Here is a 26743-nt window from a genome sequence, read left to right on the forward strand (position 1 = left end):
GGGACGGGATGTTCCTAGGGATGGTAGATTTCTACCTGGAGGACTTTGAGATGCATTGTTATCACAAGAGGAACCTCAGAAACTCCACTCTGAAAAAGCCCCTGACCCTGGGAGAACCACAGGAAGAAGAAAAGGGCTGGTCCACACGGACAACAGCCTGACCGGTAGCATGCCCAAATGCCGCAGACCAGCACACAGGTTCCGTTCCCAGCAAGACTGTCCTCATCAGGCCTCGGCCCTCCACCATGTCCAGCCCTTTCTCACCCATGAGGTCAGAAGAGCTCCGGCAAACCCTGGCACAGCTGCAGCGGCTCGCAAGACACTTCCAAAATGCCACCAGCTGCTTTCAGCCCCAGGCTGGTGTCACAGTCCCCAAGGGAACACATCCATCCTTTGAAGAGCTTTCCAGAGTGTGAAAGGATCATTTGGCACCCATGTCCCCTGGACAGAGTCCGCCTTCCTTCCTACCAGGATCCCAAGTGCTCGGGAGGGGTCTGGCAAGTAAGGCAAGTGCTGCCTGCTGTCCTTGCTCTGGTAAGGGAGAGTAGAGCCAGCACTGGGCTGGGCAGCCCTGGGACGCACAGCAGAAAACCAACACGGGAGCAAGAGCACATGCACAGGCAGAAGAGCTTCCCCAGGAGGCTCCGGGGATTGCAGTGTTTCCCCCTCAGCAAGCAGGTGCCATTCCCCACAGGGGGTCAACCTCCCCATGCCACCTGGGGAAGACAAGGGCCAGTGTCTAGAGAAGGTTGCTCTGAGCTGGTGTGCTTTAGAGAGCTGGAAGAGCAGCAGCAAGTGGTGGGGCAGTGAGGGAGAGGGTGAGATCGGTATGTAGACTGAGGGAACAGGCAGCAAGGAGCAGCGTTGAAGCACTCGCCTGTCCGGGAAGTGTCTCTGCTCTGCTTGAGGCTGTCAAGAGCAGCGCACAGAGAGTTTGGCAGCACTGAGACATGGCAGTGGGCACAGCAGATTTAGCAGTGCTGATAGGAGGCACGAGAGAGGAAGAGTGGGAAAAACCAGCCTGCTAAAAGAAAAAAAACCCTCAATCACAAAGTATTACTGAAAAAAGGATAAGATCCCTTCCCCCAGCTCTCTGTGGCATGTGCTTGCAGGAGGCCCCTCTTGGGGACCACACTGGTGTCTCCTGGTCTCTCCATCTATCATGGGATGACAAACATGAAGGGAAGAAAAACAAATCTTTTGTGCACTCCTTAGAGACAAAAAAGAAACTGTCTTAGGTGCAGCTACCTATAAAGATGTCAAATGCTACCAACAGCACACAATGTATTTGCCCTCTGTTTATACAGCTGTATCCCTGCCGAGGGAAGGAAGGGAACACAGACAAAAGAGCTGACAAGCTTCATGTGGTTTTGCTGTTACTAGACCAGACCATCCCAGCAAGGGCATTAGATCCCACCTGTGAACACTTGCTTTGGGCTCAGCTCTTTGTTCACCATTTTACGAGATAGCAATAGGCAAGAAATCTCTCCTCAGGTGTCAGACTCAGGTAGAGAAATCGTTCTCCATGGCATAACCAGACATGCAACCCCTGCTCACAAATAGCAGTAGCCACACATGATGGGTGTTCAAGGAAACAGTGCTCAGTCTCCTGCTTCCAAGACAGCAGCTTCCACAGGCAAGTGCTGCTGGCTTACCGGTGTGAGGATCCAGAAGAGCCTCACACGTCCAAGCAGCCTGTTAGCTCCCAAGCAAGCTGCCATTCACACCCTTCCCAGCACTTGCCCTTCAACGGAGTTTGTTGCAGGGTCAAAATGCCCCAAGGTTGCTGCAAAAACTTGGGCTCAGGATGGAGCGAGGGAGGACCCCTTCCCACTCCCCTTCCTTGCAGAAGAACCAGCAGCGATGCCCAAGATGCTGCCTGGGACCAGCCTGGCTGGCGAGGAAAGGTAAAGCAAAACCCTGCCCACGTTGCAGCCCTCCCCTTCCTCCTACATGAGGTGGCCTGTGTGGGTTCTTCCCTGCTGAGAGGACCGGGTAGCTGAAGGACAGGTCAGAGCTGGCATCGCCTCGAGGCACAGTTGTTCCCCAGACTAAGGCAGAGGAGGCCACGTTCCCCTCCTGAGAGCCTGACTCAGAAATATTTCGGACCCTGTAGAACTCAGGATATTTTATGCCCCATGCAAGGCTCTTGCAGTCACTCCTCTGGAAACACATAGTTTGTTGGAGCCCGTCCCAGCTACTCCAGAGTGCTGGGCTGCAACGGGACAAGGAGGGGAAGCTGGTCGGCTCATAACAAATCCCACATGCCTGTGGTTCGCCTGTGGTCACCGGGGAGGACTGGGGGAAACTGGGAGCTACTGGGGTTCAGCTTAAGGCATTTCTTACTGTTCAGGTTTCTCCTGGCAGGACAAGGATCATCCTCTGGATGGGTCTGAAGCTCAGAGGGGCTGCCCATGGGGCATGAGGCACTGAAAGGATTGCAGGCACCAGTAAAGTTTCTGGTGCACTTTACATGCATCACCAGCGTCTCCCAGTCACACAGATCTGAAGTGAATACAGTAGCATCTCGCAGTGGGCAGCAGACAACTGATAAACCTCACTTTAGGATGCTTTAGAGAGTGTATTTTCCAGAATCACCGTCCTACATGGTTTTCATCATCTTGGCTTCATTTTTATTCTTTCCCCCACCAGCACCAGGCACACAGAGAGGCAACCTTGACCCAAAACCAAATCTGTTAAAGAAGCCTGGCTTGCTGCATTGCCCAGAAGTGGGGACAAGGAGCACTGGCAGGGATGGCAGGAGTGCCAGGCTCACTCAAGCTCTGCTGTAGTCCTTGGGTGAGTCACTTCTCAGCGTGACTCAACTCTGCTTGCTGCACAGCCTCCCTGGCTGTTGGTACCACATTCTCTAGGGCAGGATGATGCCCAGACAGGGCAGGAGGGAGGCAGGGCAGCCCCAGGCAGTGGCCCAGGTGGAGGAGCAGCCATCCCCGCAGAGACTGGGGAGGGGATGCTTTTGTGCAGCTGAAGCTGGCAAAGTTTCAATAAAAAAAAAAAAAGACCCTGATTGTTGTCAGACTGGTTTAAGTGTAAGAAAATCTCTTAGCCAAACAAAATAGCATCCCGTTATTGTTCTTTTACTTCAGGCTCGCTGTGAGCAAATAACTGTATTCAGGAGCTCTCTCCCTGCAGCCCCACCTCCCACCCTGGCCAGAGCTGCAAGTACATGCAAGCAGCCGAGCGAGTAGGGAGGGAAAGAGTCAGAGCAGCCTAACGCCTTGCACAGCGGCTCAGCCATCCTAGCAAACCCTGCCATAAGTGTCCAACGATGCTCACCCCTGAGTGACACTCCTGCCCATCCCTCTCCTATTTAGCATGAAGGGCTCTGGAGCGATGATTATCTTTTGATGTGTGTTTTTATGGTACTCCACACAAATGAGGCCTGGCCCAGACCAGGGATATTCAAACAGTATCACAGAGGTGAAAGTGGACAGCTGTATGCCGGGAAGAGGAGGGCACGTGGCAGCAGTCATTGGCCTGGCAGCACTTTGCCCCAGCACTACACCCGCTTGGGGCAGCACAACTTTCCAGCCTTTTTGCCTGGCAGACAGTACCTGCCTGGCAACTGGAGTCACCCATTAGATATAAACAGAGAAGGCTAAAGCTCTCCCTACCTGCCAGGGTCTTTCCTCTTCTCTGCAGCACAGTCACCCTTGCCCTTCTCCATCTCCTGCAGGAGGGCCATTTGGATGGGGGTGCTTCTGCCTTCGCTGCTGGTGCTGCCCCGGTGCTGCTGGCTCTGGCAATTGGGCTGCGAGGTACGCTTCATGGCCTGGAGCTGCGCCAAGGGCACGATGTCACAGCCCTGGGGACGGTGCCACACCGTCTGCTGTGTGATAGCATTGTAGTAGTAGAAGCGGTTGTTATTCTGGTCAAAGAGCTCCCACCACTGCTTCTGGTCCGACTGGCGCACCTTCAGGTTGGGAGGAGGCTCCCAGCCGCACTCGCCGGTGGTCAAGTTGACATACATCCGCTCCTGGGAGCGGGGCTCGATGATCTCCACCCAGTCTGAGCTGCAGGGACAGTAGAGCCGTGTTAGTCTGGGCCAGAGGCTCGAGGCAAATGGGTTGTCTCGGAGTCCTACAGAGCTGCTGCCTCTGGGCCAAGCAGCCATGCCGCAGATCAAAGCATTGCTCGAGGCCGTTCAGCTATCTAACAAGCTCAGAGGAAGATGAGAGGAAGGGTTTGAGAGATGGGTGAGCCAAATCAGAGCTCCCTGGCACATGAAAGGGGGGGCCACCCCCCAGCCCAGCCCCAACATCAGCTCGCCACTCCCCAGCCCGGGACAAGCGACACGGGACGGGCAAGCATCGTCTGCTGGTGCTCTGATAACCCACATCAAGGTGTAAGGTGACGCAAAGGACAGGCATGGCCTGCCACTGATCTGTAATCCCTCTGCTGCCCAGAGGAGCCCCTCCAGCCCCAGGGTCCCTTGCCAGCACCCATGCTGGCGCAGCCTAGGGCTCAGTGAGACAGCAACGTGGGCAGTGCTGTAGGGTTGGTTTTCAGGCAGATCAGTGCAATGGTTTTGTGGCAACAGAGGTGTTGGGCTGTGCAGTCCTCATACGAGGCACGTAAGCCTTTAACACTTGACTCCCCTACCCCAAAAAGCTGACCCAGGTGAGAGCAGAGGAGCTCAGCAAAGCCAATGCCTCCACAATGTTGTAGCCCAAACCATTTTACCTGGCCCAGGTTAACAGAAGAAGGGGTGCAAACCGCAGCAAGGTCTCCTCCCCCATGGTGGAGATGCTGCCTGTAAAGCAATGCTGCCCCTGACAGCATGCTCAAGTGTGCAGCTTAAAACACAGATAAAACCTACATGTGCCCCCCACCTCCTCCTCACACCCCCTGAGTCCTGGCCCTCCACCCTCCTCCTCTGCCCTGTGTTGGTGGCCGCAGGAAAGAGGTCCTATTTAATCCAAGTTATTTTTGTTATTAATAAAAGCCATATGAAGAGGACGGGTCCAGGGCCACCCTTGAAACCTGCTCCTGCCCAGTGCCCCAGGAGCTTGCCCTGTCCAGGGCATGGAGCAGGAGCCATTCCCAGAGGAACAGCAGGAGAAGGGAGATCCCATTGCATCCCCCTCGCACACCCTCCGCTGCTGGCATGTGGTTTCTTGGAGGGGTCTGGGTTGATGGTAGCAGCACTGCAGTGTCCAAAATGGCAGCCTGGGCTCCCAGTGCTCAGGCTTGCTGGCACAGTTGTGGGAGAGGAGGTGGTGGCTGGCAGGGCAGCACAGCCATCGGCTCTGCCCTGGCTTTCTGGGGAAGGTCAGTGTGTCCCCTCTCACCAGAGAAGTCTGGGAGAGGCTTTAATTGCACATCAGACCCCCCCCCCAACTAGGAAAGCCGTGGGTGTATTCAATGCCGAGCAAGGCTGGTATGCACCCCTAAAAAGCAGGCTGCTCCTTTACACTTTGAGGATGCAAAATTATATAGGTACGTCAGTCAAACCCAAAATAAACCTGACCTACCTCTGAAAAGGTGTAATTCTCCCCACCGTGACATCTATCATGTGGCAGAGGTCCATTTTCAGCCAGATGAGCTCACCCGGCCCAGGCTATCACCACCATGACCCTTCACACTGGTCCCACAAGCAGCTGGGAGCAGAGCACGCTGCCTTTCCCATGGCACCAACTCCTGCTGGGCTCCCACCACTGCCAGAGCAGGGCAGAGTGCTGCCCGCAAGCAGATCCCACTTGGAACGCCCTTTGTCCAGAAAACATCTGTCTTGTTGTTTGGTATTTTTTGGTCAAAAATGGATCAGTTCCCCTATTTGATTTAAGGTGCAGTATGAACAGCTGACCAGTGCCCCATGCTTGGGGTGGGAATCACGGAGTCAGCCTGATTATTTCCACGCAGTTGCTATGTCAAACCACAGGCACTGGAATAAATCAGCAAGTCACTGCCATTACCAAGGGCATCGTCAACTGCAGAAGCACAGGCAGGACGAGGAACTGGCAAAGAGGGTCCGAGCGACAGCTCAGAACGGGCACAAAAGGAGCAGTGACCTCTGAGAGCACCGCAAATCTTCACCAGAAGCAAGGCAGTCAACAGGAAAAGGGGTACAGGGCACTGAAAAGTGGACTTTTCAGTCAAAACCTGAAACTTTTCCGTTTCACCACAACCCAGGTGGCACAATGGCAGCTTCAAGGAGTGCTGCCAGTGCTGGAAAGTGGGGGAGTTGGGGAGCACAGCATACCGCCCTCAGAAGAGGAAAGGCAGGGGAGGAGGAGAGCAGTTGTTGGAAGGGCTGGAAGAGGAAAGCAGGCATGGCAGGACTTCCCCACCAAAAGCAACAGAGAAATGCATACGCAGACGAGCTTGGGAGAGGGACAGGAGGTAGTTATGGAGAATTTGCTTGGCAAGGTAAAAAACCCAAAACCTTGCAAGACCCAGCTGAGTGATCAAGACGCAGTTGAGTGAACCACTTTTTTAATGTTCAAGAGCATGCGGGTTTTGATCTGTTTCGCCAACATCTAGATTAGCAAAACTCTGAAACACCAACCGCTCTGCCAGCACCGTTGCTCCTTGGGAGAGAGGAGAGGTCAGCTATTTTCTGTTAAGGGCAAGCTATTGAAAATAATGAATTCTCTCATGGCACTTGGCCACGACCAAGCGTGTGTTGCTAACTATAGTCTTCCGTTTTAACAAGCTTACGTTTATCTTTGCGTGCAAAAACACGTAAGTGGGTGACTTGGGTTGGTGACCTCTTTGTCCTCTTAAAATTGAGGGGCTGAGGATGACTGAGGTAGAGTTTAACCAGGGAAAAAATCTGCACGGAACACATGGAAATACCAAAGAGTTTGGTACAATCACATTCATATGTAAAGAAAGAAAAGGAAAAGCAAGGAGCATACTCCTGGAGCAGGGCCAGCCCTGGGCTGCCACACAAGCCTCGAACATAACATCAGGAACTCTGGAAAGACGTGATAAACCCAGGACTGCAGAGAGATAAGGCCATAACTTGGACATAAAAAAAATTAATTCCAACTCCTCTTTACGGAGTTAAAGAAGTTCCCTGGGAATGGTTTGAATAACGCTTTTCCCTGTAGTGCTCTCAGCTCCAAGCACTGGGCAGCACAGCAGCCACAGAGCGTGTGCCCGCTCCCACCGGTGCCCAGTCACACCAGTGGGATCACTGCAGTGGTTTCAGTCTATCTCATCTCTTGGGACTCATGGTCCCCAGGAGCAGGACTTCCCTGCTGGCCCAGTTTGCAAACCCAGACCGAAGCCCATTGCAGCCCAAGCGTGGGAACACACAGCCAGCCGGCACTGAAGCAGCACCGGGGGACTAACCTTGTCACCAGAGCCAGCAACATGGAAGAATTTCAACAAAATCCCCACTTGCTTCCAGAAACAAACCCACATTTCCACTGTGAATCCTCCTGTATTGTCAGAGAGATTTCAGGAGTTCCCTCCGTGTTCTGCACAAATACACAAATGCTTCCCAGGCTTCCTAGCTTGTAAACAGGCCACAGCTCCAGCCGCTCCTCCCCACCTGACTGCAGAGGCGCTTGCCTCAAGCACGCTGAATTTTTGGACGGCTGGCAGGGCCAGGGGAGGGGGTCGGTCCCCAAGTAGCAGCGTGCGGGGGACGATGACGACGGCGTACCAGGTGTACAAAAGGCAGGAGGAAGCATAGGGCTTTTTGTGCACAATTGCATCTCACATGAGCAGACAGGTTTGTTACCACCTAAAGGCTTAGCCCTCACGGGCTGCCAGCTTGCTTTTTATGAAGTGTTGTATAGACAGAGCAGGTAAGAGGCCAAGCTGCAGCGCTCTGTCATGCCAGCCTCGGGGACAGAGGTGCTGGACATCTGCAAACTGTTTTCCTTCAAAAACAGCTTGGGTCCCTCCCGGCAGCCACTCCTGCTTGGCAAAGCCTTGGAGTTAAAAATAAAACCAATAATTTTTAGAAAAGGGTATTTCAGCCTGAAAGAGCATCCTCCTAGCATCTCCTGATTAGGTCGTCTCACAAGACTATAAATGTTAGCGTAAGTCCAGGAAAAAATAAAGTTGTTTTAACTAAAGAGAAGGGAACAAGACTAGAAATGGAAGAGATCAGATACAGGAGAAGACTCACTTACAGGAAGAGCTGAGACACCCCAAGAAGTTGAACAACGACTACTCCTCAGGAGAGGTGGCTGTCTTGCCACCATCACCCAAGTGGCACTGCATTGCAGCCAGCCAAGCATGGTCCCTGCACACCACAAGTTCTTTGCAAGGTCATCCAAAGATAAGAATAGTAGAGAGATCTTTTCTCAGCTGGAGCTGTCAGCTTGAGACCAGTGCAATGTGACCACCCAGCCCTCTGCACTTAGCCTTCTCTCCACTCATTACATGCTGCTCAGCATCAACTTGAGGAGGCATTTACCTGCCAAAGGCAAGAGAGCCCCAAGAAAGCCACAGGAAACCCCTGCCTTGGGGAACTTCACACCAGGCTGCGAGCAAACCCCTCTGCACGGCTGCAAGGAGACCTCTTTCGGCTTAATCCCCCGCTTCACTTCCATGTTCTGGAATTTTTTGACTTCTGTGCTCCTGAGCCAAGATCCCACCTCCTTCCCCCACTTCCCCGTTTCAGGATGAGCCCTGTAGAGAGATGGGGTAGTACCAAGTCCTTCTTGGCCAAACATGAGTCCATACGAAGTGGTATTTTTGAAGACTAATGCCCTCAAAGGGAGCTTGCAGCATGCTCAAAGGTGGCTCTAACACAAAGAAAAGCAACTGGGAAATGAAGCTCTTCCTCCGGCAACGCAGCCAATGTATGGCCTCCTATTTATTATCACAGAATGATGGCTGCACTCAGAGGACAGGAGACCTTCCTGGACAGCAGAAGACTGAAGAACTTGAGGGGCCATTGGCCAACATGACCTTTATGCGTGCTGATGCTTCCCTTTACATCATCTCTGTACCTTGCATGGACAAGGTGTTGCTACCACACCCTACATGGGGCAGCCACCTTGCTGTGTCCTTGCATGAACAGCTGCAGTTCTTTGCCTATGGCTCCAAGCTAGGGCTGCTGAAGCCTCTGCGAAGCCCCAGGAGGTGGTGGGGCCCCAGGACTGGGCAGATACTCAATTAGATAATCTCTGATGATGGGATATGTCAATGCCAAGAGTAAGTGCCTATTAAGTGGTTCTCCCTGAGGACGAGGAATGAAAAGTTTGGCCATGAGACACACACAGAGACTGAAGTACAACTTCAAAGACCGATCACACTGTGACACGGGCTGGAGGCAGGGACGCGTGCATGGTGTCCAAGGCTCCTTGCTGCAACAAGCGGCTGGGGTGATGGGGACAGGCATCTGAAATGATCAGGGACTTCAGAGCCTTCTTCATTTGCTGCTAACAGAGTGCACGATGAGGGGCCCATGAGAGGGAGCAGGAGCAGCCTTATGGAGAACAAAGCCATGTTTACAACTCCAAGTGCTCCAAAGGGAGGCCCCAGCAGCAGACCAAGGCAAACCAGTAGAGGAATGGGGAACAGGTACCATCCCAGAGGCACCGAAGCTGCTGACATCGCTGCTCCTCTGCAGGTCCAGACTCCCGGTTGGCTGAAGAGCAGCCCGGGCTGTGCTCAAGAACCCCAATATCAGCAGACTTTTCTAAGAGGATCATGCTTGCCCCTTCACCTTCTGCACGATGGGCAAAGCCTCCCCAGCACACTGGGTGGGCTGTCAGACAGACTTCCCTTAGTAAAACTTGTCTCAGTGCAGACGCTGAGCAATAAAGTGCAACCCCCAGGTGGCTCCAAGTCGCTCAGATTTGCACAACAAAGCCAGGACAATGCTGTAAAACTCATCTGTATCCTGGAGCTGCAGAGGGCATCCAAAAAGTCCTCTAGCACCAGCTCCTCATGGTGATGCTCCACAGCTGATTCAGTCAATTTAAACTTTATTCACTGTCTTCTCTCAGTCAAGCCCTGAAATGCTGTAATTTAGATCCGGGGGAGGGGAGCACGAGGGGCAGGGAGTACCCAAAACAACTCTCTCCCCACACATACATCTCTCTCTCTCCCTCTCTCTCTCTGAACTTATTTTGAATACACATGCATCCTTTTAACAAAAATTATAGAGGAACTAAAATAAATATAATGGCAGCCTGTTTCTAAAATTCTCCTGCTTCCAAAAATAAGCATTGTGCAAACAAACCAACCTCTGCTTTGCAGGAGACAGACCAGACTGTGAAAAATATAGAACAAATGGCTGCACTTGCTCAAAGCCTGAGCATGTACGCTCATCTCCAGCAAGAGCAGAAAACGGGCAGCCCTCTGAAAGCAGAGCCCAGCCTGGCAACACGTTACAGAGAGGAGAACAGAGCACAACACCATGACTTGGGTGGGTTAGAGGTAGGAGAGAGCCTGGAAAACATCCTATCATACAAGGCGCCTCATTACTTGGGTGTTTTTAATTAAAAAAACAAACAAAAAACCAACCAAACAAAAAAGAAAAGCAAAAAAGAAAACCCCAAGCCTTCTGCTAAATGGTATTTTCCAAAATAGTGACATCAGATGAGACACTTGGTGGCGTTTTGGTTGCTCAGATTCTGATGGTTCCTGCTTTTTCCCAGGCCATTCCCAAACTTCCCCCAGCCCTTGTGCCAGCACTGCTGGCTCCCATCTTGCTGCTGTGAGACTTCTGATTCACCCCAGCTGCAGAGCAGAACTGATGGCAATGGGGCAGCTCATCCTGCAAGAGTGGGTCAAGACAGTGCCAAAATTAACAGCAGATTCCTCCAAGATACTGTCTCAGAGAGAAAGACGTAAGAAACAAGGACCTCAGGTGAGATTTCCTGGCGTCTCCACAAGAAGACTGGGGCAGCAGACAGGATCCCTCCCCAAAGGATGGCAGACACCACACCAAGTTGCACTACAAAGATAATCAACTTGACATAAAGCCCAGAACAACCCCAAAGGCATAAGGTCCTACAGCCTGACACCAGCACCTGAACCTTGGGTAGGATGGATGCACAGGCATCTCAAGAGCACTGTATCTCAGCAGGGAGAAGGGAGGGCAGCACAGAAACTCCCACCACACCAACCTGCACATTCTCATCATCCACTCTGCTGTGCCCTGCCCACCAGGACCTGCACAGCCCCACTGGCAGCACTAGGCTTGTTCTGATCCAGACCCTGAAATCATCCCCAGGCAACCGCTGAAGCCAATGAAGAGAGCTCCCCACGGGGCAAGGAGGACAGAGGGACTTGAAGGGCTGCTTGCCCCCACCCCATCCTCTATCCCTCCTCCATGGGACAGTGGTTCTGTGATAGAGAGAAGAGGAAGGGGCAGGAAACATCCCCATTTTCACAGCTTCAGGACAGAGCATAAAGCGCCTGCTGGATGGGCACTAACAGCAGAAGGAGTTCAGGTACCAGCGATGTGGGCACAGTCACCAGGGGACTGCACAGACCAACACTAAAGGAAATTGCACCTGAGGGCAAGAGGAGAAGTAAAATCCACAACCATAAAAAAAATCTTGGCAATGCAGACTGCGCATAGCTCTGCCTGCGCCTCCACAGCCGGGGTAAGCACAGGCTCTTGCCGCAGCTCCTCTCTCGGAGGCGCAGTGTGGGGCTGGCTGCTGTGCCCAGGGAGAGGACCTGCTCCTTTGAAGACCAAGGGCTGCTCGTTTCTCTGTTCCCAAATTGTCTGTGAGGGTGAGCACCTTGGACTGCGTCCCGGCCAGAGTCCAGCTGTGGCCACTGCAGCTTGGGCAGAAGGTGAAAGACATAAAATGTCAAAAAGCATTCAGCATCAAAAAGGTTACAGGTGCTTCCCTCTGCTCTTCATAAGGGTCCTCAAGCTGGCGAGGGACACACACCCAGCTGGACAGCCTCTCCTGCATATCTGTCCCAGCCAACCCAGGGGTTTTACATGACTGGGGAATAAAATCCCTTGCAGAGCTTTAGCCCCAGGACACAACAGAGCAGCGGGCCAGTTTCCTTGGGCTACAGGACCTGCCCAGACAATCCGTCGGGCCCTCAGGCTGCCACCACAGCATCCCCTGGATCCTTCCCGCCATCACAGCTGGAGTTTTCGTTTTGCACGTCAGAGCACAACCCAAACCCCCAATCCTTAAACAGCCTCCCTAAAGCTCTGCTTTGGCCCAGACGCAGTGGCACCTCCTAAGCTCAGAGAAGGCTTCAGCAGAGTAATTTTTCCTTTTAAGGGCTGAGCATTGGAGAACGCGTTTCAGAACGGGGGCGGGTGAAGTACTGGCAGCTTTCATCCCCCTCCTTCTCCCTCCAAAACATGCTGCATGGATGCACAGCCCCGTACAAATCCCAGCTACTGGAGGGGAGGCAGCTGCGGGGGAGGCTCAGTGCCAGGCGAATGGTCCCTGCCCAAGGGGCACAGGGTGCCCTGGAGGGCAGCTGAGGCTTGGCGCAGCTTGGTGCTGTCCTCACACTTGCACAGCCACAGACTGCATCGATCCCAGGACACGTGGTCAGGTCCACTGCCGCTGGGACTCAGAGCAATATCAGCGGTGCCACGCTCTGACGGTGACTGCATCCTACCTCAACATGCTCATAACCAGACTTTGTCCCCAACAAACAGGATTTACATGGGAAAACCTCAATTTTAGCAATACCTTGGAGAAGAAATACTTCACAGCTGCTTACGGGAAGGCATTACAGAACAACCTGCGAGTTGAGCAACAACTGACCACCACAGCTGGGATGTATCCTGCCATCCCTCCATCCCCTGGTTCTGCCCGGCAAGGCATCCCAAGCTCAGCCCCAGGGCAGCAGCCCAACACCTTCCCATCGCTCCCAGAGGTGAGGCCCCCAGTTCCAGGGTGGATTTGTACAGGCACCTATGCTGTAAGCACGGCTCGATGAGTGTCATTGCGGTCATCCCAATGGTCATACAGGGCCTCCCAAAGCAGGCAGTGGGTACTCATGTGCAGCCATGGCCAGCTGCACCAGCTGGATCCCTTCAGGCACGCAAATCTCTGCAGTGAGGTACCCAAGGTCACACATCTGCTTCCTCCTTATGTCTTCTTGGGTCATACCAAGCTGAGACAGATGCTTCCAGCCAGAGCAGAGCTGGGTTTTATCCACCTCTGGGAGCATGTGCTGGCACACAGTCATACAGGATCTGCTTAAGATAGGACTCGAAGCACCTAAGAGCCTCCCAGCGTAAACGTAACCTTACAATAGGCCAGGGCTGTTCCTGTTTTTATCAGGGGATGGACACAGGCAAAAGGAAGAGACGGACACACAGCGAGAGGAAGGGACAGAGCTAGAACCCATGCATGAGTCTCCTGCCTTCCCAGTGAGCCCCAGCACCATGGAGCTACCTGCTGACTGAAACCCTGGTCAGTGACCAGAAAACTGAACATGGCTTGTTCCTGTTTCCACAGACCTCTAAGTCCCCCACACCTCTTGTCAGCCACTGAACAGAAATAAATCAGACCTAAGCAGGGTGACATTTCCCAAGGCTGCCAAGGCTGCGCCTGGGGCCAAGAGCGTCATGCTGATATGGCTGCAGGGGACGAGGCGGAGAAGATGCACCTGCCAAAAGGATAAAGGGCAAAAGCTCAGAGTCCTGGAGAAGCAGCACATGCCAAGTGCTCTCCCTGTGCCAAAGCAAGTAATGTCACACAGATGATATCCTGGCTATTTCAAGAACACTGCAGCACCCACTGCCCTCTCTGTCATTCTAGGAATTACTGACAAAGGTCCTGGTTTATCTAGCTTGCTGCCCAGCTGCTTCAGGACTGACGTTTACTCTTCGCAGCCACCAATTTCAGCGATTCCTCCCAGCACTGCCACGAGCCCTTGCGGCCAGGGAACCTGCAGCTGCTGCCTCAGCCAGTCGATGCTGAGGAGAGCAGCCCAGGAACAGGAGGCTCCACAATCAGAAGCTGTTCTGGAAAACCTGCTCCACCACATAAACCCAGCAACTGCTCCACTGCCCCGGCAGCAGCCCACACTCATGCTGTGCAAGGAACGCAACTCTGCAGCCAACTGATTTTCATCATTTCTGTGCACTGATAGATCATCCTGGGCTTAGTGAAACCATGCGAGGTGCTGCATGGCCACGAACGTGCTGCAGTGCTACAGGGCGTATAGTTTCCCCATACAGGAGGAGAAAAGAAGAACAATTTTTGTACCATCTTCATTGAAGGGAAGAGAGAGTCCGTAGCAGCCGTGACAGAGCAAAGCCAACAGCCAAGTACCACGGGCTCATTTCCACCAGGCACAGAGATGTTTATTTGCTACGAACACTGAGCAGCAAGGAGAAAACATTTACAAAGGTTTCTGAATTATGTTGGTGAGCGAAGACTGGGAAGACAAGAACGGAAGAGAAACCTACAAAAGCAGAAAAGGGAAACCCATCAGCTGATACTTCGGGACCGAGCAGCCACTCTCAGCAAGAGCATGCAGTAACGGGAATGGCAAGGCCCTCTCGAGCCACCCACCTCAGGTCTAAAATAACTCCACCAGACCATAAAAAACCCACCATAACTTCAGCTTTTCTAAGGGAGGTGCAGGAGCCAGCAGTGGTGGGGGGAAGGAGCAGACCAAGGTTGTAATTACAGGGTGGAGCACCTGCTACACGAGGCCATACACAAACGGCAGGTGTCCCTGAGGGTGCCGGCTGTTGGCTCCCTACAAACAGCTGGATCAGAGAGCAGAAGGCCTTCAAGCACCAATCTGTAAATCTACGTATCTGAAGCATCAACATTCCTAAATGCGTGGCATTAGCAAAATAATAGTCCTCTGTCTCTCTTCATTTAAAGGGCTGCCAGTCATTTAGTAGCTGAAACACAGAGTCCCTTGAGAACTCATGCACAACAGACGCGGTTTGCAAGGGACCAGGTTATTTCTCAGCAGCAGAGCCCACAAGACACTGGTGGCTAAAACTATAGAACAAAGATAACAGTGTTTCATCACAACTTTTTTAGGCCACTTCATTCTTCGGCAAATATCTCCGGCTGCAGCTGTCTCTGCCGACTCTACTGAAAAAACTAAGCAGGAACAAATGCAGAGAAGCTCTTCAGAGTATTAGCTGTCCAAGCTTGTTAAGTGTGACTCAAGTTAACCACTACAATGCCATGATGGCAGAGGAATTTGGCAGTGAGTCAAAGGGAATAGGAAACACAGAGTCCACAAAAGAATAACTCTCCCCTTGCACCCGAGCTGCCATCAGGAAGCTGATCCCGATGGGACTCCGTGCAGAGGAGCTGCTTCAGAGCTGTCATGTTCCCTCCGCCCAAAGCACACTGATTTCCTCTGGCAAGGGAAAAGAGGCAGTAAATAAATAGCCAAAAACCTCAGCCCCAGAGTTCATAAACCCTTCACAAAACAAGAAGAAAAAACCCCCCTCTTTTCCACAAGAAATTAATTTCTTACAGTTGTTTTGCGTATAGGAATTGCTGAACGAAGAGCACGTCGGACACAACAGACTAAAGATGCTGCGAAGCCCACGAACTGGACCGCACCGCCTCAGTGCCCTCCCGCAGCTTCCCCTTCCTGCACGCTTGCCCCACTGAGCAGCGCACAGTTCCCTGCTCCATGCACACCTCAGTCTCTGAAGAGTGCACCTATGAATTAGCAGTTTGAGATGAACACAGCCCATGTTTGATTTTTTCCATTGTTTTTTATTCTGATGCAATAAACAATTAAAAAAAGCTTCCTCCAAAAGGAAAGGCGTGTTAAGTGTTGCCCTGAACTGACATTCTTTTCCCAATTGTATCCAAAACGTTATGGTGTGGGTAGGAGTCACATCCCTTCAGCTGTATTTCAACCGTTGCTTTGTATGCTACACACTTGTGTCTGTAAGATTAGCAGTGACTATAATAACTTCGAACTCCAAATAAACAAAAATACTAGTTATGTATAGTTCTGATGCTTTGTCATTAACCAGACCTGGTTTGATTTAATGAGAAACAAAGACTCAGTCACAGCCTTTTTAAAATTGAACATCTCTGCAACCTCGCACGTTGGAACAAAGCACAATTAGTTGAAGCCCAAAATCTGCCTTTGCTCTCACCATGTCATAGAAACACAGGTGGGATTAAGCCTTCCTGAGAGTCAGCAAGAAGCCAGTTATTGGTGAATAACTGTGTAAATCACCAAAGGCTCTCAAAGGTCTCAGTTGTTTCTTGGAGATGTCCAGGAGGAAAACCAGCTGGGCTGCACAAGCCAGTACCGTCCCAGCCAGGATCACTCGGCTGAATGCCCCCGTCACGTGTGCTGCCTCCCCAGCAAGCCGCAGCCTTTGGCAGTGCCGCTGGTAGTACCACGTCCAATGGACCCTCCCAAGAAACAGGTAGAGCAGCAATAAAAGAAGGATGCAGTTGCTTCCTGCGGACACAACCGAACTATTTCTTGCCTTGGACAAATTTTCTGCAGGGCATATGCTCATTTCTTCAGCTTCTGCAAGGAGTTTGGTAGGATAAAAGATTATATGTTTTCACTACATCTTTTTCTCTCAGTTATGATGGTAGGCTGTCAATCCAACAGGTCAGGGAGATCTGGGGAAGGGTGATCTGATCAAAGACATCAGAAAAAGCTGCAAGGCTTGGAAGTGCTGGAAAACAAGGAAAACCAGAGTGCTCATAGAGTATCTTCCTTCTAACTCTTGAGTTGGTGAGGAAAGTGGGCAGGAAGGCTTTTACAGTTAATAGCTACACTTCTGGAGAAGAAAAGCAGACTCCCTGGAGGAGAGGAGATTGGCCTGGCAAAGCAACTCATTCCTTTGGAGGGAAATTGGACAACTGCACAATTGTGACTTGTCTACAACCAGAACCAGAGCTGGGGAGAAACTCATGACCCCGGTCCTCACCCATTGCAGTGTATCACAGATGCTCAGGCTCGAGAGGAACCACCAGCGTAAGTGAAAGCCAAGTCTCACCTTTTCCACAGCTCCTCAGCAGGTGCCAAAAGACCTGGCAGTGGTATTTCTGACATGCTTCCAACTCAAAGGAGATTCATACAGGCGTGCTAATGCAGATGGGAAAAAGTGGATGTACACCTGGAGGTTTTAAACATAGCTAAATTCAACTACTGCCAAGAACAGTTGAACCACAAATTTGAATACACAGGGTTTATCTTGCTTAAATGACCGGGAGATAAGTAAAAAAATTGTGCAGGCCAGAGCCAGGCCCAGATCATGTTTAATTGGCAGCAGGTTCTCGCCTTGACCAAGTCAACCTGAAATAAACACTTAAGCTTCTGTGCATAGCTGGAAGAGTAAATGTGTCATCCTGGTTTAAGAAAAAAAAAATTTCAAACTGGGCTTTCTTATAAATAGCACGAGAGACAGCTCAGCTCAGGAGGTGGCTGCAGAGCTGGCAGCACTAGACAGGATCTCCAGAACAAAAAAAAAATCCAGGAAATCCCCAGTGTCACTTCTCCCCACAATTGATTTAAAATGAGCTTATCCCTTGCACTTGGTACATAAGGAAGAAGAAACTTCCTGGCTACAAGGAGGGGAAACACAGTCATTAATAGCAACACAATGAGCAAGTATCAGAAGTTATGTTGCAGCCCTGGAAGATCTTGGCTGGATCTTGAAAATATCTGTTGCCATGGCAGTAACTGCTATACATGGTAACAGTGAATAGTGGTGTGAGAACAATTTACTTTTTGATTTGGTGCCCAAAACAAGTTCCTTTTGTTTTCCCTCATGAAAAATCCAAGCATTTATTAGCTTGCGTTCAGTCCAAAACTGAAATTTTCACTTTCAGCAGTGGCAAGGAAAGCAGCAAAAAAGGGGCAAATTCAGAAAGACATCAAAATGGGCAGTGTACTTCCTCAGTGTCCATCTCTCTCCTCCTTCTACAGCATAGCCGATGGATTGGGGCAGAGATCTGGACCACACTCAACTTCCCTTTATATTTGATGTCCACCCAGACAGTCCTCATCTGCCTCCAGTACATAGTATTTGTCACTGATAAAAAAAAAAAAAAAGAGCAAAAAACCACAGAAGCACCTACTCTACTTCCAGCAGTTAGAAGCAAGGACTTTTCTGAGATGGGATAACCTGACACTCACTTAATATTCAACATGACAGCAGACCACAGTGGTATCATGACTTTTTCGTTCTATTCTCTGCTCCCCTCTTTGCTGCTCACAACCTCCTCTTCCCTTCCTGCAGCACTGCTGAATACCAGCAATACATTTGCAGAAACACCTGTAACCCCCGCCTCATTCTCAAGCACTGAGAATTTCAGTGCTCAGGATTTCTTGCCTCGTTTGCTCTTTACCTCGAAAAGCCCATCACTGCGCACATGGATTGTGGCACGCTCTTCCCCAGATATTGCTTTCATCCCCTTTTCTAGGTCACATACAAAAGCTGTGAGTGGCAGAGATCCCAGCCGGGCTTCCCTGAGGGACTTCCCTACGCTATGAAGTCTGACAGACTACTCCTCTTCATAGCCTATCTTTTAACCATTATTCACCCACGCATCCCATGATGGACTTTTCTTGGATATCCCATGCTGAAACCTTTCAGAGAGGTCCACTAGATCACTCCACTGGATCACGCCTGCCATGTGCTCGCAAGCACCTTCCAAGTACCAATGGAGTCATCGGGCTCAATTTTGGCCTACAAAAGCCACGCTGGCTCTTCCACAACACGTCATATCTATCTACATTCCTACTTAATGTTGGTTTCTGGACACTTTCAAGAACATAAGATCCATATCTTGGGTGAAATCAACTGCCCCTCCATCCTGTATACAGCTGAGACAACAGGAGAGGTTTGTTAGGCAGAGCACGTGAGCCTGGTCATACCTTCTTCTCCATCTTATTCCTTATTCCCCCAGAATCCACACTTGTATTATGGATGCTAAAGGCACATCCCTAGCTCTTCTTCCTAATATCTGTTTCAGACTGGCTGCCTGTAAGTTTACCCAAGTGCTTTTTGAGCCTGCTGATGCCTTTTGCATCCATACCCCCCTGGGATAATGAATTCTGAAGTTCGTCATACACTGTGTAAAATAAAAGAACTTCCTTCTACCTGCTTTAAACTAATCTCTTACAGGTTTCATCAAGTGCCCCTGGTTCTAGTGCCACAAGACTTGGTAGATAAAATTCAACTTAATCAGTGCCTTCATGATATTGTATACCTTGATCACATGCTATGCCAGACTTTCATTCCAAACCAAGGAGTCACAATTTTTGTGCTCTCTCCTCATAAGGTGGCTGCTCTGTCCCTCAGTCATTTCAATTGTCTTCTCCGTAGCCCCTCCAAACACCACTGGCCTTCTCAAGATGCAGAAACCAGAAGTGCATGCAGCCCCCAAGATATGCAACAAAGTGTTACAAAGGGTCAAAATGATGCCCTCTGCTTTGTTATTATCTCCCTTGCTGATGGCGACCAAAATTTATTGGCTTTTTGGCTAACACTGAGATGATGATTTCAGAGAACTAATGGCTCCAAGCTCCTTCCTGAGCTGTAACCACCAGCTCCAGGTTCAGCACCATACAGACCCAGTATAGATAATTTTCCTGTACAGGTGCCACACATTTTCCTGCACTGAAGTTAATCTGCCACTTATTTGCCCACTTGCTCAGTTCTCTGAGGTTATTCTGGATTTCCTCATCTTCAATGAGGTATCCAACCACCTGAAAGAACTGAGGATCCTCTGCAAACCTGGGGATTTCACTGTACCCCTCCATGCCTGAGGTCACCCATAGGATGAAAATCAGTCCCAGGACCAGTCTCTCAGGCCTCACCACTGACTCTTACCCATGCTGAAAAATGACTGTTAAGCCCTACCCTTTCATAGAATCATAGAATCTTTGGGTTGGAAGGGACCTGTAAAGGTCATCCAAGTCCAACGCCCCTGCAATGAGCAGGGACATCTTCAACTAGAGCAGGCTGCTCAGAGCCCCGTCCAACCTGACCTGGGATGTTTCCAGGGATGAGGCATCCACCACCTCTCTGGGCAACCTGTGCCAGTGTTCCACCACCCTCATTGTCAAAAATTTCTTTCTTAGTCCTATGGCTATAGGCCATGCTAAAAAGTCTCTCCCCGTCTTTCTTATAGGCCCCCTTTAAGTCCTGGCCAGCTGCAGTAAGGTCTCCCCGGAGCCTTCTCTGCTCCCAGATGAGCAACCCCAACTCTCTCAGCCTGTCATCACAGCAGAGCTGTTCCATCCTGCTGATCATTTTTGTGGCCTCCCTCTGGCCCTTCTCCAACAGGTCCATGTCTCTCCTGTGCTGAGGGCTCCAGAGCTGGACGCAGCACTGCAGGGGGGGTCTCCCCAGAGCAGAGCAGAGCAGAGGGGCAGAACCCCCTCCCTCGCCCTGCTGGCCACACAGCTTTGGGGGCAGCCCAGGATATGGTTGGCTTTCTGGGCTGTGAGCACACATTGCCAGCTCATGTCCAGCTTTTCATCCACCAGTACCCCAAGTCCTTCTCAGCAGGGCTGCTCTCCATCCCTTCATCCCCCAGCCTGTACTGATACCAGGGGTGGTCCCAACCTAGTTGTAGGACCCTGCACTTGGCCTTGTTGAACCTCATGAGGTTCACACAGGCCCATTCCTCGAGCTTGCCCAGGTCCCTCTGGATGGCATCCCGTCCCTCAGGCGTGTCGCCCGCAACCAGTCAGCTTGGTGTCATCTGCAAACTTGCTGAGGGTGCCCTCGATTCTACTGTCTATGTCATTCATGAAGATATCAAACAGTCCCAGTATGGATCCAAGGGATACCATTTGCCACCAATCTCCACCTGGACATGGAGCTGTTGACCACTACTCTCAGAAGGCAAGCATCCAACCAATTCCTAGACCACCCATCAAATCCATCTCTCTCCCATTTAGAGAGAAGGATGTTGTGGGGGACCATGGCAAAGGCCTTACAGCAATCCAGAGAGATGACATCAGTAGCTCTTCCCTTGTCCACTGATGTGGTCACTCCACCACAGAAGGCCACTAGGTTGGTCAGGCAGGACTTGCCCTCGGTGAAGCCATGCTGGCTGTCTCAAATCACCTCCCTGTCCTCCATGGGCCTTAGCATAGCTTCTAGGAGGATCATAGCTTCTTTCATGATCTTCCCAGGCACAGAGGTGAGGCTGAGAGGTCGGTAGTTCCCAGAGTCCTCCTTGCTACTTTTTTTTTTTTTTAAATGGTACAATGTTTCCCTTTTTCCCATCCTAGGGACTTCACCTGACTGCCAGGACTTTTCAAATATCACGGAGCGTGGCTTGACAATTACATCAGCCAGTTCCCTCAGGACTCTGGGATGCATCTCATCAGGTCCCATAGACTTGTGCATGTTGAGGTTCCTCAGGTGGTCTCAAACCTGATCTTCTCTTACAGTGGGAGGGACTTTGGTCCTGCAGTGCCTGTCTTGCAGTCCATCCCCTCGAGAGGTGTGAGAAGAGACACTGCCAGTGAAGACTGAGGCAAAGAAGTGGTTCAATACCTCAGTCTTCTCCCCGCTCATTGGTACCAGTTTGCCAGTCTTGCTCATCAAGGGTGGTATGCTTCCTGTGACCTTCCTTTTCTGGCTGACATACTTGTAGAAGCCCTTCTTATTACTCTTTGCATCCCTTGCCAAGTTCAGCTCCAGCCACGCCTTGGCCCTCCTGACCCCATCCCTACACAACCAGGCAGTGTCCCTGTACTCCTCCCAGGACAGCTGCCCCTGCTTCCCCTGCCTGTGCATTTCCTTCTTGCCCTTTAGTTTGCCCAGCAGCTCTCGACTCAGCCATGCCAGTCTCTTGCCTTCCTTTCTGATTTCTTACACTTTCTTTGTATTCTATGCTTTCACCAGCTCTCAGTCCATAATAAGACCTTGCCTCCATGCCCATAGTGACTTAGTTTCTTAAAAGCCTTTGGTGAAGAACCTTGTCAAAGACTGTTTGAAAACCAAGATATATGAAGTCTACTGGTCCTGCTACCCACATGCTCACCAAGCTCCAGCAGGTCTGTGAGGCAGGGCTTGCCTTTACATTAGCCCTGTTAAAACTCTTTTCCAAGAAGCTGTGCTTGGCCATGCCTTCAGTGATCTTGTTCTTCCTTACAGAGATCCAGGCACAGAGGTCAGACCCACCGGTCTGTGGTCCCCAGGATCCTCTCTACAGCCCTTCTCTAGCAGTGTGCCTGGCACAGATATTGAGCCACATGGTGTGTATCTCCCTGATTTCCCCAAGATCCTCCTCTTTTAAAAAATGCCATCGCATTTGCCACCAGTTTCTGCGACACCAATGGCACTTAAGCAACAGGATACACACAAAAGTATCTCAGCAATTTCAGATTTAAGATCCTACAGCACTCTCGTATAAATGTTACCTGTTCCTTACAGTTTCTTATCAGTTCCTCTGTTTGCTCTAAAGCTATTTCTACTGACATTCAATGCGAGACAACTTGTCAGACAGCTCCTTTGTAGCGAGCTTGTAGTTTGCAAAGCTACAAGGCTCCTCCACAGGAGTCAAGATGGCCAAAAAAAGGTTTAGATTTTTCTTTGATGGCTTTATCTTCCATGCCTCTCACACCTTGATCTCTTCTGCTGCCTGCTCCAAAAGGTTTCTGATGCATTTGAAAATTAATCATATTTGGCAAATTCACTCCTCCAAAGTCTTATTCTGGCCTGCCTTATTTTGATTTTACATGTAATCTGCTGAAATATATACTTTTCTTGGCCTTCTTGTATTGATACAGGTTCCCGTTTTTGACCAGCATCCTTCTCACTCTACCAGCCTTCCTTCCCCCCTGCACATTTCCTTTTGTTTTCTGTCTTTCTTTAAAAGCAGAAAAAGCCTTCAATCTTTCCTTGGTGGAGGTATCCATCCCTTCTGAGTTGCCAATGTCATCACTTCCATACCACCTCTGGTCCTATTAGCTACTCTTTAGCAGCGGGACAGAGCCAAACAAAGCAGACATATCAGGGCTCTTACACAACTGCAACAACACACAGCCCCCTTTTAGCATGCTTAGGAGTGAATGCCAGCTCTATGGCATGGCAGACATAAGTTTCATTAAATTTTACTAACACTGCCAGTCATAAAGAATCTGTCATAACCACAGGCTCAGAGTTATCATGACTGTTCCTGTGCACATATGTCCTGAGTTTTCACAGGTAACTGCATATTCCCAGTTTCTAGATGCCCAAACTGAGATGTGTTTCCAGCTGGAAACACTTTACATGACCGAAGCACCTCCTGAGGCACTCACCAGATGAGAGGCAGAGGGGTCAAGGCTCCTCCCTCCTGCGGGAATACAGGACCAAAAAGGGCAGCCAAGATCCCAGGAAAGCAGTGCCCTGTGGTAGCATCTCCTGCCCAGGGAGCAGCCACAGCCTGGACCTTCTCCCTTGTTTTTGGCACTGCTCAGAGCTGCGCTCAAGGTCAAGGCCTGCACAGCTCCTGCCAAGATAGTGCTAAACACATGAGGCAGGGCCCAACTGCAAACAAACTGCAAACAGGTTTAGTCAGAAACAGGTTTTAATTTAAAAAATAAAAAATTCACTGATCGTTTTTCGCCTGAGGCACAAGAAAAATGAGAGTTTGCGTCTCCCAGCTGTTTATTACTCTTCTTGATATCTTCTGCCACAGCTTAGCAGGTGTGAAGTTGAAAAAGATGAAGCCTGATACTCTTCTGCATCTTGAGCAGCACAGAAAGCTCTGCCACGACAGGGCTGCACCCCTGAAAGGAGTGAGCTGAACATCCCCCCAGCAGCATCCAATTTTCACAGCCAGCTGCACTGACATTGCGCTTGGTCCACAGGCCCACGTACCACCTGTCCTAATGAAAGGCTGCACTTCCATGAGGACCAACAGAGCAGTCCAAGCTCTAGTACAGACACATCTCACCACTAAAGCTGTTTATGCTCACGAACACCAATTGTCTTTCCCAGGGGAAACAGCCACACCATTAGGAGGGTTTACAGCTATACCCCTACAGGCAAAGCAGCACAAGTTCCTACTGCAGGTAACAGCCCAAAAATGGTAATTTCAGCAGAATACTGTTAATTCATGTAAGGCCATTCAAATTCTCTCTGCAGTCCATGGAAACTCCAGGTTTAACCCAGGTCCAGCTGGAACATGGAGGGCAAGAAAGCAGCACTGCAGGCAGCCCCGTGAGAATTTTGTTTGTTCTCTGACCACCCCCACACATTCACTTGAAGAAATGGGTACTGCTGCAAACAGTAGAGGTTTTAGCAAGGTAACAGGAATTAAACACATGCCCTCCCCTGCCTGCATCACAGGCCCACAGCTGTTGCCGAACTCCGCTTTGGGCAGGCACCACGCGTGCTGTGAGAACTGCAGTAACAGAGCCGCTGCGGCCAGCTGCGGGGGGTATTTTATTTCAGCACCCAGAGTACAAGATGTACGTGATATCAGGAAACACTCTCAAATAGGAAACTCTTCCCCAAAGAGCCTCCAGTGCACGATGCAACCCAAAATCAACACGCCCCGAGCACAGCTCACCGTGCAAGCCATCCCAGCCAGGCAGGAACAAGCACATCAACCACTGGAAGTTGCCTGTTTTTACATTTCAAGCTGCACTCTGAGCTGTTTCACAGAGCTGTTTGGTGATCACCAAGCTGTCCACCCTTTTCCACCTGCAGTCTTTGCTTCATGCTCCAGAGACAACAGAGTGGACAGAGAAAGAAGCCTGAGATGAAGCTTCCCTCTAGCCCCACAGCAAGCACGCCTTGCACCGAACACGCTGGGTCACCGAAAAGTTTCTCCTCCCGCAAGCACAGACAGCTCTCGCAGCTCAGCAGAAACTGTCCTCATCCAAATGGGGACAAAAGTGAGTGATTTCATCGCCCCCAAGACCAAATAAAGTTTAAGCACACAAATGCTCAGCCGTTAGAGGCAGCGCTGGGTGGCCAATGGGGGACTCCGCCATCGCACCCCGAGAGGCCACCTTGCCAGGGAAGAGTTATGGGAACCAGAGAGGCTGAAATCGCTGACTTCTCCCCCTCTGCGAGACTCATCCAGCCCTCCATGTTTCAACAACAGCAACCCAGACAAGTGCCCCCCACTAAAAGGAGCTCTGCCCCACAGCGGCTCTCTGCCAGTCTCCCTCTCTTGCAGCAGGGTTTTGGCATTCAAGGCCAAAGTCTCAAAAACATGCTCAAAGTAACCTCTGCATCTCGGCATCCAAAGCTGGCCTGAAGGGCCATGGGAGAGGGAACTGGATGGTAACTGAAAGCAGAGCGGATCCGATGACTTGCTGCTGCTGGAAGGAGGGTGTCCCCTCCGCATCCCCGCCCCCCCCCAGCACTCATCACACAAGGACACTGGAGCTCCTCAAATCCCACATGGAGCTAATGCAGTCTGCTAACTAAAAAGCAGGCGGTTTTCTCTTGCTTTAGTGAACTCAACCATTCTGGTGATGGGAACCAGGGCCAGAAGCAGGAGTGCACAGCTTCACCCCCAGAAGACCATCACTGTCTTTATCTTTTCTGCTTATTGCCACCCCAAAATAGACTTCTGCTTTGGAAAAGCCTTCAGTCTCCAGAACCTCAAACCTTATAGCTTTAGTGAATTTAGTGGTCTGAGTTGTCAGACCACCACCAGGCATTTCCTTAGCAGCTTCTAAACAGAAAGGACCACTTGCTTTTCACCCTCATTTTCAGTGATTTTAAAACTAATTTAATGAAAATGGAAGTAGCTTATTCTAGGGGCTTTCTAAGGAGTTTCCAGGCCAGAACTGCAACTCTTCTGCCATTTGTGCTCTAATGCAGGACTGCAGGCAAGAGCCCAAGGATAGCACCGACCCAAGCACAAAGCTGCCCTCCAAGCCCCAACACTACTGGCTTCAGAGTCATTTTACTGTACCAACTAAATGCAACTCAGCCATATCCCAGCCAGACTATCCATTGTATTATGATGGCATAAATTACTAAGAAAATGTACCTCTCTATTACAACGTGCTTAGCATTTGTCCTTAGGCATACATTAAGCACTTTTCATGCCGGCTGCACTCCAGGCTCTGCACCTCAGCCTACAGCCCTTTCACCATCTCTCTTTGCTTCACTTGGTGTTGATTCATCACCAAAAATTCGTAAAACACTTGGAGCTTCTTCTCTCATCATAGCTTAGAGCAATGCTTGGAAGGCCTAACAAAAAAATTCCAAACCTAATTACTCTAGCTAGGGAGCAAAGAAGAGCTAGACAGTGTGGCTGATACACAGCTGCATATTTATAGCTATCAAAGGACTATCAAAGAACTACAATATACATGAGGAGGAAACAGTCGCTGGACCAGAAGAGGACCAAATATGACATTAACAGTTTTACAAACTGAATGTGTTGAAACTAACAGGTGGACCTTGAGTTGCTGTTTAAACATATAATGAATACTCAGAGCCTGGATTACAGTGTGTTACCACCTGCAGCTTACCCCATGTCTGGAAACAACCCTGCACTTGCTATTTCCCACACAGCACCAGAAGCACACAGGGGACAAGCCCAGAGTAGATAAGGCTGTGGGGGGAGCATGACTGTCCAAGCAGATTAGCAGGGGGGCAAGCACCAGGCACGGGAGCAGCTGCGGTGGCCAGGACCAGGCAGCTGGAGTGGGTCAGGGTCCCGACAATAAAACCGAGCCAGGCACCCCGAGGGCCCGGCAGCCAGTGCAGAGGCACCGAAAACTCCAGCCAGCATCCACTGCCTCGTCTGGCCACAGGCTGCGGGGGGGTATCTTTCCAGGCAACACTACACAGTACTGCTCACCTATTGCATTCCCGGGGTCTGTATTTAATTGTTCAACTATAAAGTCTCCTATGATAACTTTTTCCTCT

The 26743-nt window shown here is 50.7% G+C and overlaps 1 protein-coding gene across 1 annotated transcript in view; it reads right to left on the bottom strand.

Moving 5' to 3' along the window:
- The window catches only part of LOC309410908 (rho GTPase-activating protein 39-like), a gene marked incomplete at both ends in the record, with an annotated part of 45608 nt that extends 22348 nt beyond the window's left edge, over window positions 1-23260 (bottom strand). The window contains 3 exon segments of the mRNA XM_082007401.1: window positions 3636-4034; window positions 23161-23197; window positions 23200-23260. Of these exon segments, the coding sequence (XP_081863527.1) occupies window positions 3636-4034; window positions 23161-23197; window positions 23200-23260 (497 nt within the window).
- Between the last annotated feature and the right edge of the window lie 3483 nt (window positions 23261-26743).

The sequence above is a fragment of the Phaethon aethereus genome (assembly GCF_964289735.1).
Source record: "Phaethon aethereus genome assembly, chromosome: 16".
Taxonomy (NCBI): domain Eukaryota; kingdom Metazoa; phylum Chordata; class Aves; order Phaethontiformes; family Phaethontidae; genus Phaethon; species Phaethon aethereus.